This window comes from Bactrocera latifrons, unplaced genomic scaffold, assembly GCF_001853355.1.
Source record: "Bactrocera latifrons isolate USDA-ARS-PBARC rearing strain unplaced genomic scaffold, ASM185335v1 scaffold_88, whole genome shotgun sequence".
NCBI classification, from domain to species: domain Eukaryota; kingdom Metazoa; phylum Arthropoda; class Insecta; order Diptera; family Tephritidae; genus Bactrocera; species Bactrocera latifrons.
This window is the reverse complement of record NW_017537578.1, coordinates 456,432-470,778: the sequence shown is the minus strand read 5'-3', so window position 1 is coordinate 470,778 and position 14,347 is coordinate 456,432. Positions and strand designations below refer to the sequence as shown.

The following is a 14,347-nucleotide window of genomic DNA, read 5'->3' as shown; positions in this document are numbered from 1 at the left end:
ATATATGAAGAAAATTCAGAGTTATGGGTATAATTCTACATCGCAGTTCTGCAAAGTTTCCAATGCAGTAGTCGTTAACTTGTTGTCTTTTGATGTTTGCTTCTGCCACCAATTATAATAGCCAAATATTTTATTGTTCACTGTCACTTTCAAAATACATACCATATTTCTATACATTAATTCTTTTATACATAATATAAAATATTCCAAAATGGCATTATTAAATAGCAAGTGCATAAAACTCATTTGAAAATAGCTGCAACTATAAACAAATTCGCTATTAATCCTTTTGAACTTAATGTTTGAGTTAGAAAAATCACCATTATACCTTATACCTATGTACATGCAAATATTCAATATTTTGCATAAGGAACAAACGATACTTAGCCCCAATAAGCCGCAATGTAAGACGCTGTGTAACGTTTGGTACTCGCGTGTAGTCAATTAAAAACGTAATAAAATCGGCGAATGCGTTTTATTGCAATTTTACGTGGTCTTCACCACGTACGGTGCGGCGAAAATGTGACAATGCCGAAGATATGAGGATGAAAGGCAAATAAATTTAATGCCTACACGCTAGATACACTCATAGATATATGCAGAGCGTATGTATCTAAAATGTGCATACATTCACACTAATGTACCATACATACATACTAATTCGCTGTAAATTGCATTAAAACAATTGGGTTAAATAAAAAGCGAAATACGAGATGCCACGAGGTTTTTCTCAAGTGTTAATACACGTGTATCATACATACATAAATTAACGCTTTGCAACTACATTATACATATGGATATCCATACATATGTTTCTCAGCAATTGGTCTGCACAAATAAAAGTGAGTTTCAATTGAAAGGCAATGTGTTGTGCATGTTACACATACTCACGCACACAAACACACACACAGACTTGTCTTTGTGTAAGTTGTCATAAAAATGTGTCCAATTTATGGGTTAGTGTTATGATAATTTCTTGTTGTTGCTGCACCGGCTATTGGCTTATCACCATTAAATTCGATACTCGCATGTCTGCTCAGCTGGTACTCGCGGTTTGTACCATTTCCGTTGCGAAATACCGGTAAATGGTAACAGGTAATAACAACAGCAACAATAATCAACATATTAACCAAAGTGCCGTTAATAAAATTAATGCAGAAACACACACCATTTGCTATTTTTAACTTGCACTTTCTCATAGCTACACAATTTTCTCTGGGTATTTGGGCTAAAAGCACACACGATCATCAGGCAAATGGATAAATAAATACAAGTACCTGGTACCCTGATAAATGTATGCATGGTTATTTATATATTTAACGTACATAAGGCATATGACATAAATGCCGACTGGTAACGCTTTTCCCATGGCAGATGTTGTAATTATCTCAATTGCGGTAAGAAGTTATCATAACTTTTATAGTTTTATATGCAGGAAATGAATTGCATAAACTAATTTTATGGTATATATAACCACTTTTTGTTAGCCGGAATAATGCTATTTATAGATATTGCACAGAATTGTAGATTTGGATTTTCTTTTTACGAGGAAGAAGCATCGAAAGTCTGAACCCCATGCCAGTGTGAAACTGTAATTAGAACTAAACAGGGATTAAGCAGATTAGGTAGGAGACCCAAACTTTGCCTTTCTCAATCATATTTCGAGCAATGGCATAAAGTGTGCTCTACAATCTCGATGCTCTCGCAACCGCAATAATCACAAATGTAGTTGTCTTCGCTTCTTATGATTTGAAACAGTTGGGCCCTGTGAGAACTTGATTCTATCGATCTATTTAGCCAAGGCTCATTGCTGGAGATTAGTCGGAATATCCAGCGACCAGTTCGACTGTCTTCTCATCGTTTTGGCCAGCGCTTCAACGTATCTGCTCTGTCTTTCTCTTTCAAAGTTGTGGATGTTACTCTACCGTTTAAAGGGTAAACGAGATCTTTGGCTAAGGAGTCTAATGGGTGTCAGCCCACGATTATTAGGGCCGCATCTTCGGATACGATACGAAATGCGGATCATATTCTTAATGCGCAAATGGTGGAAGTGCCCGCGCCTTTACTACTCCGGATAGTAGTCGTCTCCTATTTGGTTAAAACTAAAGTTCTTGCTTGACTGATAATTTTTTGCAAAACTGATTAGTTTTGATAATTATGATAAAAAAATCTTGGCGAGCTTTTCTTGTAGCGCTATTTTTTTTTTTTTTTATAATTTTGCCCCATTATATATCCATACTGTTCCATGCCACACCGAAAAATGTTCTATTTTCTAAATAATACAAGAAAAAAGAGACCCTAGTATACGAAAATAATGAAAATGAGCTTGTTGTTTAACACTTCTTTTCCCTCTGAGTTCGAGTAAGCATTCAGGACGACTTCTACGACTTCTTTCACCCTGGGTAATATGCTCATTTCACTCACTGATGGTGCTGAGGATGAGTCGATCAGCTAATTTGCAATTTCCAATAATGAATTCATTAAAATGTACCAAATTTATGCCAAATACTTTGAAATAATAATAACTCACAGGGCAACTGTCATTCTTACGTTTTGAGAGGTTTTGAGGCCACACTTTGAAAAAAGAACAATTGAACTTGAAAACATGTTGCGAAAAGAACATGCAACTTTGACAGCCCGAACCTAAGCGGCATAAATGCAATATTTTTGAGAGAAAAAGGAAACTAGATTCGTAGTTTTATCACACAGGACATTTTCTTCTTCTGAACACTTCCTTGATACAAAAAAACAACAAAAAAAAAAAAAAAAAACAAATTAAGATCTAACTGGGTTCCAAAATATCTAATTAAATAGATAATATTCTATTCCACTAATGCTGAGTCCTACGAATTTAGTTCATCTCTGAAGGATTGAAAAAAAATTACAAAATAATTATATAATTTAATTTTGAAAACTCAGAAATTTTAAGAGAAAGCGCCTCCAACAAAATGCGCTCCTTTAATTTTTCTATACCAGGTTTCTGCTGAAAGTGAAAGGATTTTAGGCCCGGTAGTTTCACAATAGGCATCCTAAAGGCCAAGGCATATCATCAGATCTCCACTCATCCTATCTACTGCCTTAAACTTTCTTCTAATCGTGTTCTTAAAAATGTTCTTTAGCATTAAGTATGAAGAGGCCACATGATTTCAACTGCAAACAGTTCCTTAACAAAAATTGTTCCGGGGAGGATGTTCTGGATCTTAATGGAAATATAAACATTATTTTGATCCATGCTGTATAAAAGTCTCAAAAAGTAACAAATGTATATGTTTAGTATTATTGCTCATGGTATTTACATTTTCTATTTATTTATTTATATGTGCTAACTTTTAAAATAAGAGTTTTAATAAATAAATTTTCTTCTCTTTTTAGCTCACAGACGAAGTTGTACGCAAGAAAGCAGAATATCAGAAACATCTGGAGGGTTATAAGGCACTGCGGACGCGCTTTGAGGAACACTACATAAAATGTAATTATGAATGCAAATCTTTAAATTAATTAGAATAAATAACCACTTAAGTGTGCTATAAATTTTCAAGTTTCCCTTAACTGAATAGTTTTATAAACTATAAACCCAATAAAAGGGTTTAAGACTTACTAAACCATTTATTTTTTTTTTTCCAACAAACAATATATACTCCGCTATTCTCTTACAGCCGGTCGGGGTGGTCGAAAATTGGACGATGTACGCGATAAATACCAGAAAGCCTGCCGCAAACTACATCTCACCCACAACGAATATGTACTCTCCATCACCGAAGCCGTCGAGGTGGAGAAAGATTTTCGTACAGTATTGCTACCCGGTCTGTTGGAGCACCAACAGTCCGTGCAGGAGAGTTTCATTCTACTGTGGAAGAACATACTGCAAGAGACAAGTCAACATGGTGACCTCACATCCGACAAATTCAAGGAAATCCAGAAGCGCATCGACAATGTGATAAACAGCATAAATCCCAGTGAGGAATATCGGGAATTCACCGAGAAACACAAGTAACCATTTGTGCGACAAAGTACACACCCCGTCAATAATAATAGTTATTCACTTTATAGAACCTCCCCCACCACACCCTTAGTATTCCAGTTCGACGACGCACTCATTGAGGATATACCCGGCAAATTACAATCGAATACGCTCACCGTTGACAATCTCACAGTCGATTGGCTGCGCTCACGTCTCATTGACTTGGAGATGTCTGTGAAGGAATGCCAGGAGAAACAGCTGAAAATGATCGAGCATGCAAATGGCGGTTCGCCGATAGCGAACGGCAGCATAACACGAAATGGCAGCACCGCCAGCAATGGCATACAATCACCCAAAGACAGTCAGAAGTAGGTGTAATTATTTAGTTTCAGAAAAAGAAACTCAAAAAATTATTTGTATTTGACTTTGAAAAAAACAGCAGACAATCCAAGGACCTCAATGCGTTGCGTTGCCAAGAGAAGCAAAAACAAAAGTTGGTGGACATGATTAAGTGCGCTTTGAATGAAATTGGCTGCGAGGAGTTGCCATCTGGCTGTGATGATCATTTGGAACAGAATTTCATAGAGAATAGTTTTAACAATGACCAACAGGTAAGTGTCTAGCTTATATATACATTTATATTTAATGAGATTTATACTACAAATGTACACACACAGAAAGCAGGTGAAGGGACTAAGAATTAGCAGCACTTAGTGATTATTTTAAGCAGTTTAAATATATTTATAAGTACATGTCGCTTGCTGGCAATGGTTTTGAGGAACATTTAACAGCCTTAGAGAAAGGAGAGGAAAAAAATGTGGAGGTTGGGGGAAAATTCAAAGGTTTCGGTAAAAGATGTATCTAAAAGTATTAAGATTTTCCTGAAGTGTATATTCTACATTAATTGTATCAGAATCTGCTCAGTCCTTCGAACTGCAAATATCTTCAAATGTATCCACTTGTATAATTTGAATAAGATTTTTTACTGGATCTAGGGTTTGATTGTATGAACTGGCTTACTGTTTCGAAGCTTTACTCTTTCTTTCTAAGTTTTTTTTTTTGGTTTGGTATGAAAGCAACGACAAAATTATTCAGTTGAATTAAAGAGAAGAAAATATATGAATATCTTGTTGAAATGTACAAATGCTTAGTGTTCAATATTTGTTTGATTATAACAGTTTTGCAGATTTATACTTATTGTTTGTTCGTTTTGTCACTATATAAGGTTTGACGAAATGAAAATAGGCAACATTGGCTAACATCGAGCACTGTTAGTATCATCACATGAGTTCCATTAGCATTTTGACAATGTCAATGTTTAAGCTTTACCATAAAAAGCTGTGTTTGAGTAACAGTTGGTTATGTAAACTTCTTCTTCTTTTTTATCGGCGTAGACGCCGCTTACGCCATTATAGCTAAGTACAGTATGAAAACTACTCGAGAATATTATACATTTTGGTACATCTATCTAGCACTTTGAAGAGAATTTCTTATTAAAATAATTCCCAGTTAATTTTACTAAGGTTTGGGTACACTGAATACACTATATCACTTAAAGTAATAAGCCTATAACAATTACTTATTAAACTCTCTTTCTCTCCCATTTAATTATATTCTTATATACCCTACTTTATTTCTATAAAAAAACATCCCACCACACGCTTGCAATTCAAACAATAAATTTGCCAAACGAATCGTGTAAAAAATAAAATAAAATTTGGCAAATAAATATATGCTTAGCAGAACTCGGCCACTTCGACCAATTCCACAGGCGTAAGTATTATCAATGAGTTGCGACGACGCGGTGGCGTGCTCACACTACTACGCGGTAGACCGTTCAAACGCAAATCGACACCGCAGCCGACCACGCCCACCGTCAATCATATGCGTACACAACGTTTCAACAAGCTACAACCGCGCTCCCAAAGTCTCGGATCGTTGTCGGTAAATACCAGTCCTGCGAAATATGAGCCCATTACTAACCCCTTGCGCATGGCTACCAGCCTCGAAGCTAACACTAGCTACGGTCTGCATGACATCGATCCCGATTCTGTGTTCATGTTTGATCGTGGCGCCGCTAATGCAAAAATGTTTCCCAAGTTGCGACGCACGCAACTCTCAATGTTGTGTTTGAATGAAGAGGAGACGCCAACCGCTTTTGTTATATCCATTGATACTAACCCGAATGAGCCAGAATTACACGATCACACAAACAACAACAATAATAGTATTAATATATATGCCGATTTGTTAGGGGGTTGTGAATCATTGGGGGGTGACTGCGACAGTGTTAGAAGTGGTGAGTTGGCTTTGCGACGGCAAGAAAACGTGAAAATCGAAATCAATCGGGAAGACAGCACAAGATTGACGGTCGAGTGTGCACGTGAATTGCGCACGGAGGTGGTGGAGAAGAAGGACTTAGATGTGGTATCGGAGAGCAATAGCAGTGCGACAATAGTGGCGGGACTCACAGCCGTTTTAGAAACACAAGTAATAGTGAAGAACTCAATCGATGCGCATTTGGATAAAATCGATGAATTGAATCGTACGCTGGATGATCGTCTGAAACGTCAATTGCCACAAGCTGCCACCACACGTCCGCAATTAAACTTTGATGCTATCGAGTCAGCTGATACAGCCACACGCACGAAGTCCGCTGAAGAACAGGAGGCGCATTGCTCTTCGAAACGTTCGTCAAGCTCGAGTTCAGACTGTAGAACGTGTGCTACGCGCAAGGAGAAAGATAGTGACGTGAATGGTGGTGGTGGCAACACCAAGAAACGTTCCGTTTCATTTTCACAAAAGTCCATCAACGCGATTATGACCAATCTCAAAGAGTTCACGAAGAAGAATGCAATGCCGAAAGTGCCGAAGACAACCATTACGTTGGTGGAATACAAAGAGAACAGCGATCAGTTTGAGTTAATCGATCCGGAGCTAGGCAAGTCAACGCAGAGCAATGGGCGCGCCAATGACGGCGCAGATAAAATCAATATAGAAGCTGAGAGCGCAGCTTCGCAGATCGCAGCAAGCGAGACAGATAGCAAGCCAAAGAGTAACGGCAGCGTGACCAAAGATAAAACCTCAACTAACAACAATAACAACCACAATGTTAACACAACAGATAATACAACGAGTGCCACAACGCAAAGACCGGTGACAGCTGCCACAGCCGATGCGACCACGAATCCGTCCAAAACCGAGCCATTAGCCATGACCGCTAAGCTACGCCTGAAAGTGCCAAAGATACAAAAGAAGTCCAAAGCGCTGCGTCAAACGTTCCGCGCCAAGTTACTCAATTTCCAAATTAAACGCGACAAAATATGCAAACAATGCACGAAGCGACGGCGCGTACATCCGTCCAAGAACATGTTCGACTTCAGCAAAGACTTTGGTTTCAAGCGCGATGACGTCAACACGGAGCACTGCGATGCAGGCGTTGAAGAATTCTGTACATGTCCGCCCGAGAAGTGCACAAATAAGATCGCCTTCATCGAGCCACCAACACACTTCGATTCGACAAGCTCTGCCGAGGCGGAAGACGAGGGCAGCGGTGGCGAGGATCACCTCAGCCTGAAGGAGCACTGCTACAGCGTGCCCAGCTTGGCGATGAGTGTGAGTAGTTATAATCGTAGAAGCAACAGCAGCGGCCAGCGCAGTTGCACAAACGCAGGCGCAGCAAAGGAGGCGCCGAAAGGCATATACCATATCATATGCTTATTATGAAATTTGCATCCGTAGCTGCATTTATAATTACTCGCAACTGTAGCTGCATTTTGCATCCAATATAGACGTAGCTGTGTTTTGCTCAGAATTTAGCATTTTGTTTACTAGATATTTTTTGTGTTTTTTTTTTTATTTTGACTCACTCTCTGCACACTCTCTGTATGTATGTATGTACAGCAGCTATGCACCATAAGGCACCAACAATAAAAAGAACAACACATATTGCCACCCACTTTTTCGTAATGCGCATCCAGGCGTTGCTAGCCGAGCCTCTTTGACCTTCATAATCATTAAGTTTTACTGTCATAAAATGGGGTTTTCATGTTTATTGTAAGCACTTACTGGAATATCTCTTTATTATTTATCATTTCTTCACACCTGTGCGCTTACGAGCGCGCATATTTTCAGTTCTCCCCTAATTAACGGGAATTCCATAGTGAATACATATAAATATGTACATATGTATAAGCTTATCTGTTACATTTTTCTGCATGTTAAGCCGCTGTAAATAATATTGGTTATTAATTGCTTAAAAATGCTGAGAATTTTCTGATTTGCTGAAGTGTCTTTCCAATGACTACCTGGTACACTTGGAGAATTTTCTTGGCATGGAAATTTTGTTGTAAATAATTTATTATTTTTTACTAAGACTTGGTTATTTCGCTATTTTTATTCTAATCGATGTAAATAAAAGATATATATTTATTTATTTTATTTATTTAAAACTTACTGTACTTATTTATTATAATATACCTAGATAAGCGTATTTAAAATATATTTTTAAGCTAACCATTTTATATTTAAACTTTCAATATATAGAAGACTACACGACAGCGATATTTTCAAGCAATTTGTATTTGCAAATATCAAGCCAGCTTCTTGAACATTTCGTAGACGGCAGCGACATATCAAACAGCTGATGTATAGTACTTCGTTGTTGCTGTATTAAAATCTTTCACTTCAATGATATTAAAATATTTTGTTCAAAATGAATTTTAGTTGTGCAAAAAAATAATTGAATAAGTCAATCGATTTGTTTTTAATTATCCAATGTTACATATTAAAAACGATATAACAGCTTTTTCAATAGGGACGCTACAAAAGTAGACCGATAGGGACATAAAACGACACCATATTTTTCCCCCGTTCTTTTGACATTTCTCTTCAGTAAGGTTGCCGTTCCCTGATGGAAAGATATACGAACTAGCAACAAGTCGAAATTATTAAAATTTACTACCGAAATTCGGTCTCAACTTTATGAGCGCTACGTCTAATTTATGGTCGTTATAATCATTTTGTCAGATCAACAATAGAGCGTCTAGTGGAAAAATTTGAATCCACTTGCACAGTACAAAATGTTCCCGTGCCAGTGAGATAAGAAAGTGTCCGTAGTGTCGTTGCAGCTATCGCATCAATTGTGGAAGACCCAAATCATTCTCTCACATGTCGCACTCAAGCGTTGGACATTTCTGTGATGTCGAAAAGATCTTCGCCTAAATCCTTACAAGATCAAATTGAAGTAAGAACTGAAGCCGCTTGACCTCCAGGATCGGTGTATTTTCGCGAATTGGACAGAGCAAAAACTTGAGAATGATGCGGATTTTTATTGACAAATCATCTATAGTAATGAGGCTCGTTTCTGGCTGAATAATAATATATGATATCCTCTATGAATCACCATTGTAGCCCAAAAATGTTAAGTGCCGGCGACGTCAATGGGCCGTACTTCTGCCTTCATGCTCAAGATCAGCATGTTACTTTGAATGGGAATCGCTACCGCTCAAAGATAACCGAATATTTTTATCCCAATTTAGATGATATGGACTTGGACAATATGTGGTCCCAACAGAACGGCGTCATAAGCCACACAGCGAATGACACAATCGATTTATTGAAAACCAAGTTTGGTGAACGTGTTATCTCACGAAATGGCCCTGTCAATTGGCCGCTTCGGTCGGCGATTTGAGTTGTTAGACTATTTCTATGCCAACAAGCTAGCGACAATTGATAAACTTCGTACGAATATCGAACATGAATTGCAGCAGTATCGGCCGATTTATGCTTGAAAACCGTCGAAAATTGAGTTGAACGTCCGGATTTCTGCAAGTGTGCCCGTGCGTTTGTAGCGCTCTTATTGAAAAACCCGTTATTGGAGCAATTTTATGCTTCTGTTGATAAAATAACGTTCGACCCGTTATAACTTAAATAATTTTATATTTCACATATTAGGGCAGTTGTACCCATTGACGTCGGCAAAATTAGATTATATTGTTATATTGTTTATCATTTATCCCGCAGTTCATAGGCGTTAAGCACATCTCCAGCTATTACACGTAATAATATACTATAATTGATTACAAATAAATAATTTAGTATGCAAAAGCAGCCGGTTAATTTAACTTCTGGTTATTTGCACTAAATCAAACAAATCGTTTTTTGGACACTTGCCAAGTTTGAGTCATGCAGCCACTGACTAGCAGGCAGCGATTTCACATGGGTCAAGAAGAGTGAGAAAAATTTCTTCAAAGAGTAATAAGATTTTTGCGTTTGCACTAAAATTAGCAATTATCCATGGGACAAATAAATAAACTAAGCTAATGGTGCTCTCTGGCGGAATACGCGGCAGAATATGATTTAATGGGAACGGCTGAGGCTGATAAGGAAGAAGCAAGAGCAAGAAGCGTTCGATGCCTGAAGTTGGCAATACAGGGAGCGAGGAATTGTGCCGTGTACCGATTTCTTTTCTCTAAATAGGCCAATGCTCTCCGGTCGAGCGAAAATTCAAGAGCACCGCGAATATAATATAATATATATATACTACTTGTTGTTTGTGTGAAAAGCGTGAGCAGCGAATATATACAAAGTATAGGCGATTTTCATCCCACTTTTTCAAATTTATTTTCATTTGTATATTTTTGAATCTTATTATTGCTGAATATCAGCCGCATTTAGTTCCTTCATTCAGTCAATCGTCGGTTGCGTGAAATTGTACGCGTTTTGTGCCGATTCTTGCGAGAATTCTGCACATTTTAGAATGTGATAAGATCAATATAAATTATACGGTTAAATATTGAACTGTCGGGCATTTTCAATTACGAGAACTAATAAATTTTAAGTATCAAAACGGAGGGCATCCTGCAGCATTTCAGCTTCTTCAGAATGAGCTCTTCGGGTTTTAGTAGTTGTAGCTCCTCACAACTACTGACACCGACAGAAATCGTAGGGCCGCCGGTGGCGCCAGGCAGAAAGAAACGGCCCAAATCGTTTATGCTTGTAAGATTTGTTTTACAACAAAATATTTTTTATTTTTATTTTGGTTTTCAAATATTATGTGTTGAGAAAGAAAGAATAAGCGACAAAAAAATTTAAATTAATAAAAGTACTATCTGAAAATTAAATAACAAATGTGAAGCAGCTCTGCTTGCGCGAATATATTTATTTTTGATTAACCAAAAACTTCTAAAATATAAAATAATTTTTTATAAACCTATAAATTGAAGTTTAAAAAAAGCATTTTGATGCTATAAATTTCCATAAATAGAGTGTAGCTAATGTCTCCAAAGCAAACTACAAAATTGTTCTCAACCGGATGTGAGAAATGCCACATTTAATGCCAAAACAAATTTGTAAAAAAGCCATAAACTTAATTCGTCCTACGTAACCGCATAAAAATAATATGTACTGTAGTTGAAATACATTAAGACAGAAAAGCACATAGAAATTCTCACTAAATTCCCTCGGAAATGAGAGATCGTTGGAGACATGCCTCCTTTTGGACGATCTTCGACCTCTTGATGAAGATATGAAAAAAGTGAAGGATATACATAGTATTTGAAAATCCTCAAGCAAGGTTCGGCGAGAGACTTGCTCTACTGGTCCCGATAAAGCTGAATTCTGTTCAAAGAGACACACGATTGTGACCGAACTTAAAGCCCAAAACGCCATGATTAACTTCGATCAACCAACGTATTCACCAGATTTGGTGCCGTGTGATTTTTTCTTGTTACCCAAACTGAAATTGCCGCTACGTGGAACCCGCTTCGCTGAAGAAGCGGACGGCTACTGCATAAAGTGGTTATGAAAAGTGTTTCGAGGACTGGAAAAATCCATGGCATTAGTATATTACATATGGTGGAGATTACTTTGAAGGATTATTGATTAAATTATTTGAGTTTTATTTACAATTTCCTGGTACTTTTTTGTCAGAATGTATACTTCGAAACAATATTTGACAGCACAAAATATTCCATGCAAGATATTGACAAATGCGCGTCTGTTGTTTTTCGGTATATTTCTGTTGTTATTATTATTTTTTTTTTTTTTTTTTTTTTTTTTTTGTAATAAAAATAAAGTCGACCGAATATCTCTAAATATAGCTAGATATATGAATAAATATAGATATTAAGCGTCACATATGATTTTCAAGTAATATATTTCAATATTTATATTGTTTACACTTTCAGTAATGTGTGAAAAAAATCGATATATAATAGCAGACCACATCAACTTCGAAATAATAAACATTTTGTGCTTGACGCTTCTATGAGTAAATAAAATTTCAGTCAAGAAGTTGCATTAAAAATTCATAAATAGGACATAGTAGTTTATGTCCAATGGTACGAGTGTGCTTAGTTGCCGATGTCTAAACAAAACTACGATTTAAACACAAAGATAACAAATCATCTTATGCTAAAGCTTTAACAAATAATAGTTAAAGCTGAGCTTGCAATTCAACCATTTTCAGCAAAAAATTGTAGAGAAATTCGTGATTCCGTTTTCCTTTTCAAATGTCCGCGTAGAAAGTATTTTCATCTGGATATATTGTTTATAAAAAGGTTGTCATAAAGATCGGTTGAAACTATAGTTCAAGCATTTGTTATAAATGCATATCCTAGAGTGTTATCGGTTATAACATTATTAATTGGTTCTTACGCTACCTTTCAGTTGACCTCTAACCTCTCATATTTGATCACTATTGCTACAGTCCAATATACTATATACTTGTGTGTTATGCGCAGTTGCCTTTTATATTTCAGACTGGTTTACTGATCAAATCGATGTTTTCAGTGCTCAAAAATTACTGTTTTAGTCCATGTGTGAGAGCTTGCATTGTCGTGGTGAAGAGTGATCCGTCTTCGGTGGTTGGTTTTCTTAATTGTTTTTTTACAGACAACTGACACAAAAATGGTTGAGTACCACTCAAGTTCTTTTTTCCACAAAAACAGGCAACCATTTCCTTAAAAGTATTTAGAGCGCGAATTTTGTTGAATTCGGCTCTTTTTGAAACACCCGTACAGTCGACTGCTATTTACTTTCGAGCTCATACATATAAATCTATGATTCAGCACCTCTTACGTTGCCATAGACGTATTTCGTATCATCGTTACCGTATTTTAAACATTTCTCGCTAACATTCGAGACTTTTTCAAAGTATTTTAGAATTCTATTTCAATGACCTGTGTAAAATATCACGAAGACCGGTTGAGTAATTCTGTGGAAATCTTGCCAACCGATTTCAAAAACACAGTTTCGAGAAAAACGCCTTTAGGCGCACTTAGACGAGGTAGCTTCGAGTAAAACTATTACTCGGAATAACCTAAACATTTTTGACAATATTCAATGGAGGTGCTTTAGAATTTAATAAGACAATACGATTTTTTGAAACCCGTAAACCTTAAGCTCATCGATGCACTATTGTTGAGATAACCTACGTCGAAATTTGTAAAAAAAATAGTCACTCGAAAATTTTCGCGATTTAATTTCATTTTTTGGCCGAAATGAATATTTTAAGTAACTGTAAACAACACAAATAACGCTCGCATATTTAAGTTCTGAGTATGTAGAACATCAAAAATATAAAAATTTGCGATAAAGTTGCCTATTGTCAGACTGCAACTCTGGGGTTGCTAAATACAAAAGATATAAAAGGTAATATACATACTACTGTCATCAAATTGAAAGGTGAAATTTTTTCCATTTGATCTACTTCAAAGTAATCCTATCCCGCTGCAATACACTTACGCCAACGAAGCTTCCAATGATCATAGCCAGAGCCATCCTCGATTCAGCTCTTATATCCTCAATTGAGTCAGAACGGTGTCCTCGGTGAATTTTCTCAATAGTCAGAAGTTACACGAAGGTAAATCAATCGAATGCAGTGGTTGTGGAACGACATTAGTTGAAAATATGGCGAAATGATCGAACAACCAATGCAGTATGAGGTGGTGCATTATCACAGTACTTTGTTCAATAAATTCAGACAAAGTAAAAATCGAAAAATTCACAAAAAAAACTTTACGAACTATGCACCAATATACGACATCGAATAACTAAAGCAAATATTTGCCATACAAATTATCTGATCACTATGAAGACCTTGTATGGAAAACTTTTTTATTTGAAGTGGTAGCTCCTCGAACTCTGGCACGTAATATTGCCTGAGGCAACAGATCCGATCACTGTAGCTTATAACTTTCATATAAACTAGCAGATAAAAATAAAAATAAAAATCTTCTTTTTTCCATTACACTGTAAGAAATGTGCATATAAAGGGTATTACAGCTCATTACCTTTTTGTCTTGTTCTTCGTGTTTACTATGTACTTACCTAGTTAGTTTAACGTGTATAAAATGTTGGGTATATAGAATAATATGAGCAATT

General features: G+C 36.7%; 1 protein-coding gene across 6 annotated transcripts in view; it reads left to right on the top strand.

The window, feature by feature from the left end:
- LOC108977378 (tyrosine-protein kinase Fer) overlaps positions 1 to 14,347 on the top strand; it is an 86,169-nt gene that overhangs the window by 67,230 nt on the left and 4,592 nt on the right. For 3 of the 6 annotated variants that reach the window (XM_018947036.1, XM_018947035.1, XM_018947034.1), the window contains 5 exons: positions 3,373 to 3,469; positions 3,657 to 3,990; positions 4,051 to 4,329; positions 4,401 to 4,572; positions 5,705 to 7,576. In XM_018947036.1, coding sequence (XP_018802581.1) covers positions 3,373 to 3,469; positions 3,657 to 3,990; positions 4,051 to 4,329; positions 4,401 to 4,572; positions 5,705 to 7,576 — 2,754 coding nt within the window. Of the gene's footprint in view, positions 1 to 3,372; positions 3,470 to 3,656; positions 3,991 to 4,050; positions 4,330 to 4,400; positions 4,573 to 5,701; positions 7,577 to 14,347 lie in introns of all 6 variants that reach the window. The other 3 variants (XM_018947037.1, XM_018947038.1, XM_018947039.1) reach the window with 3 other exon arrangements.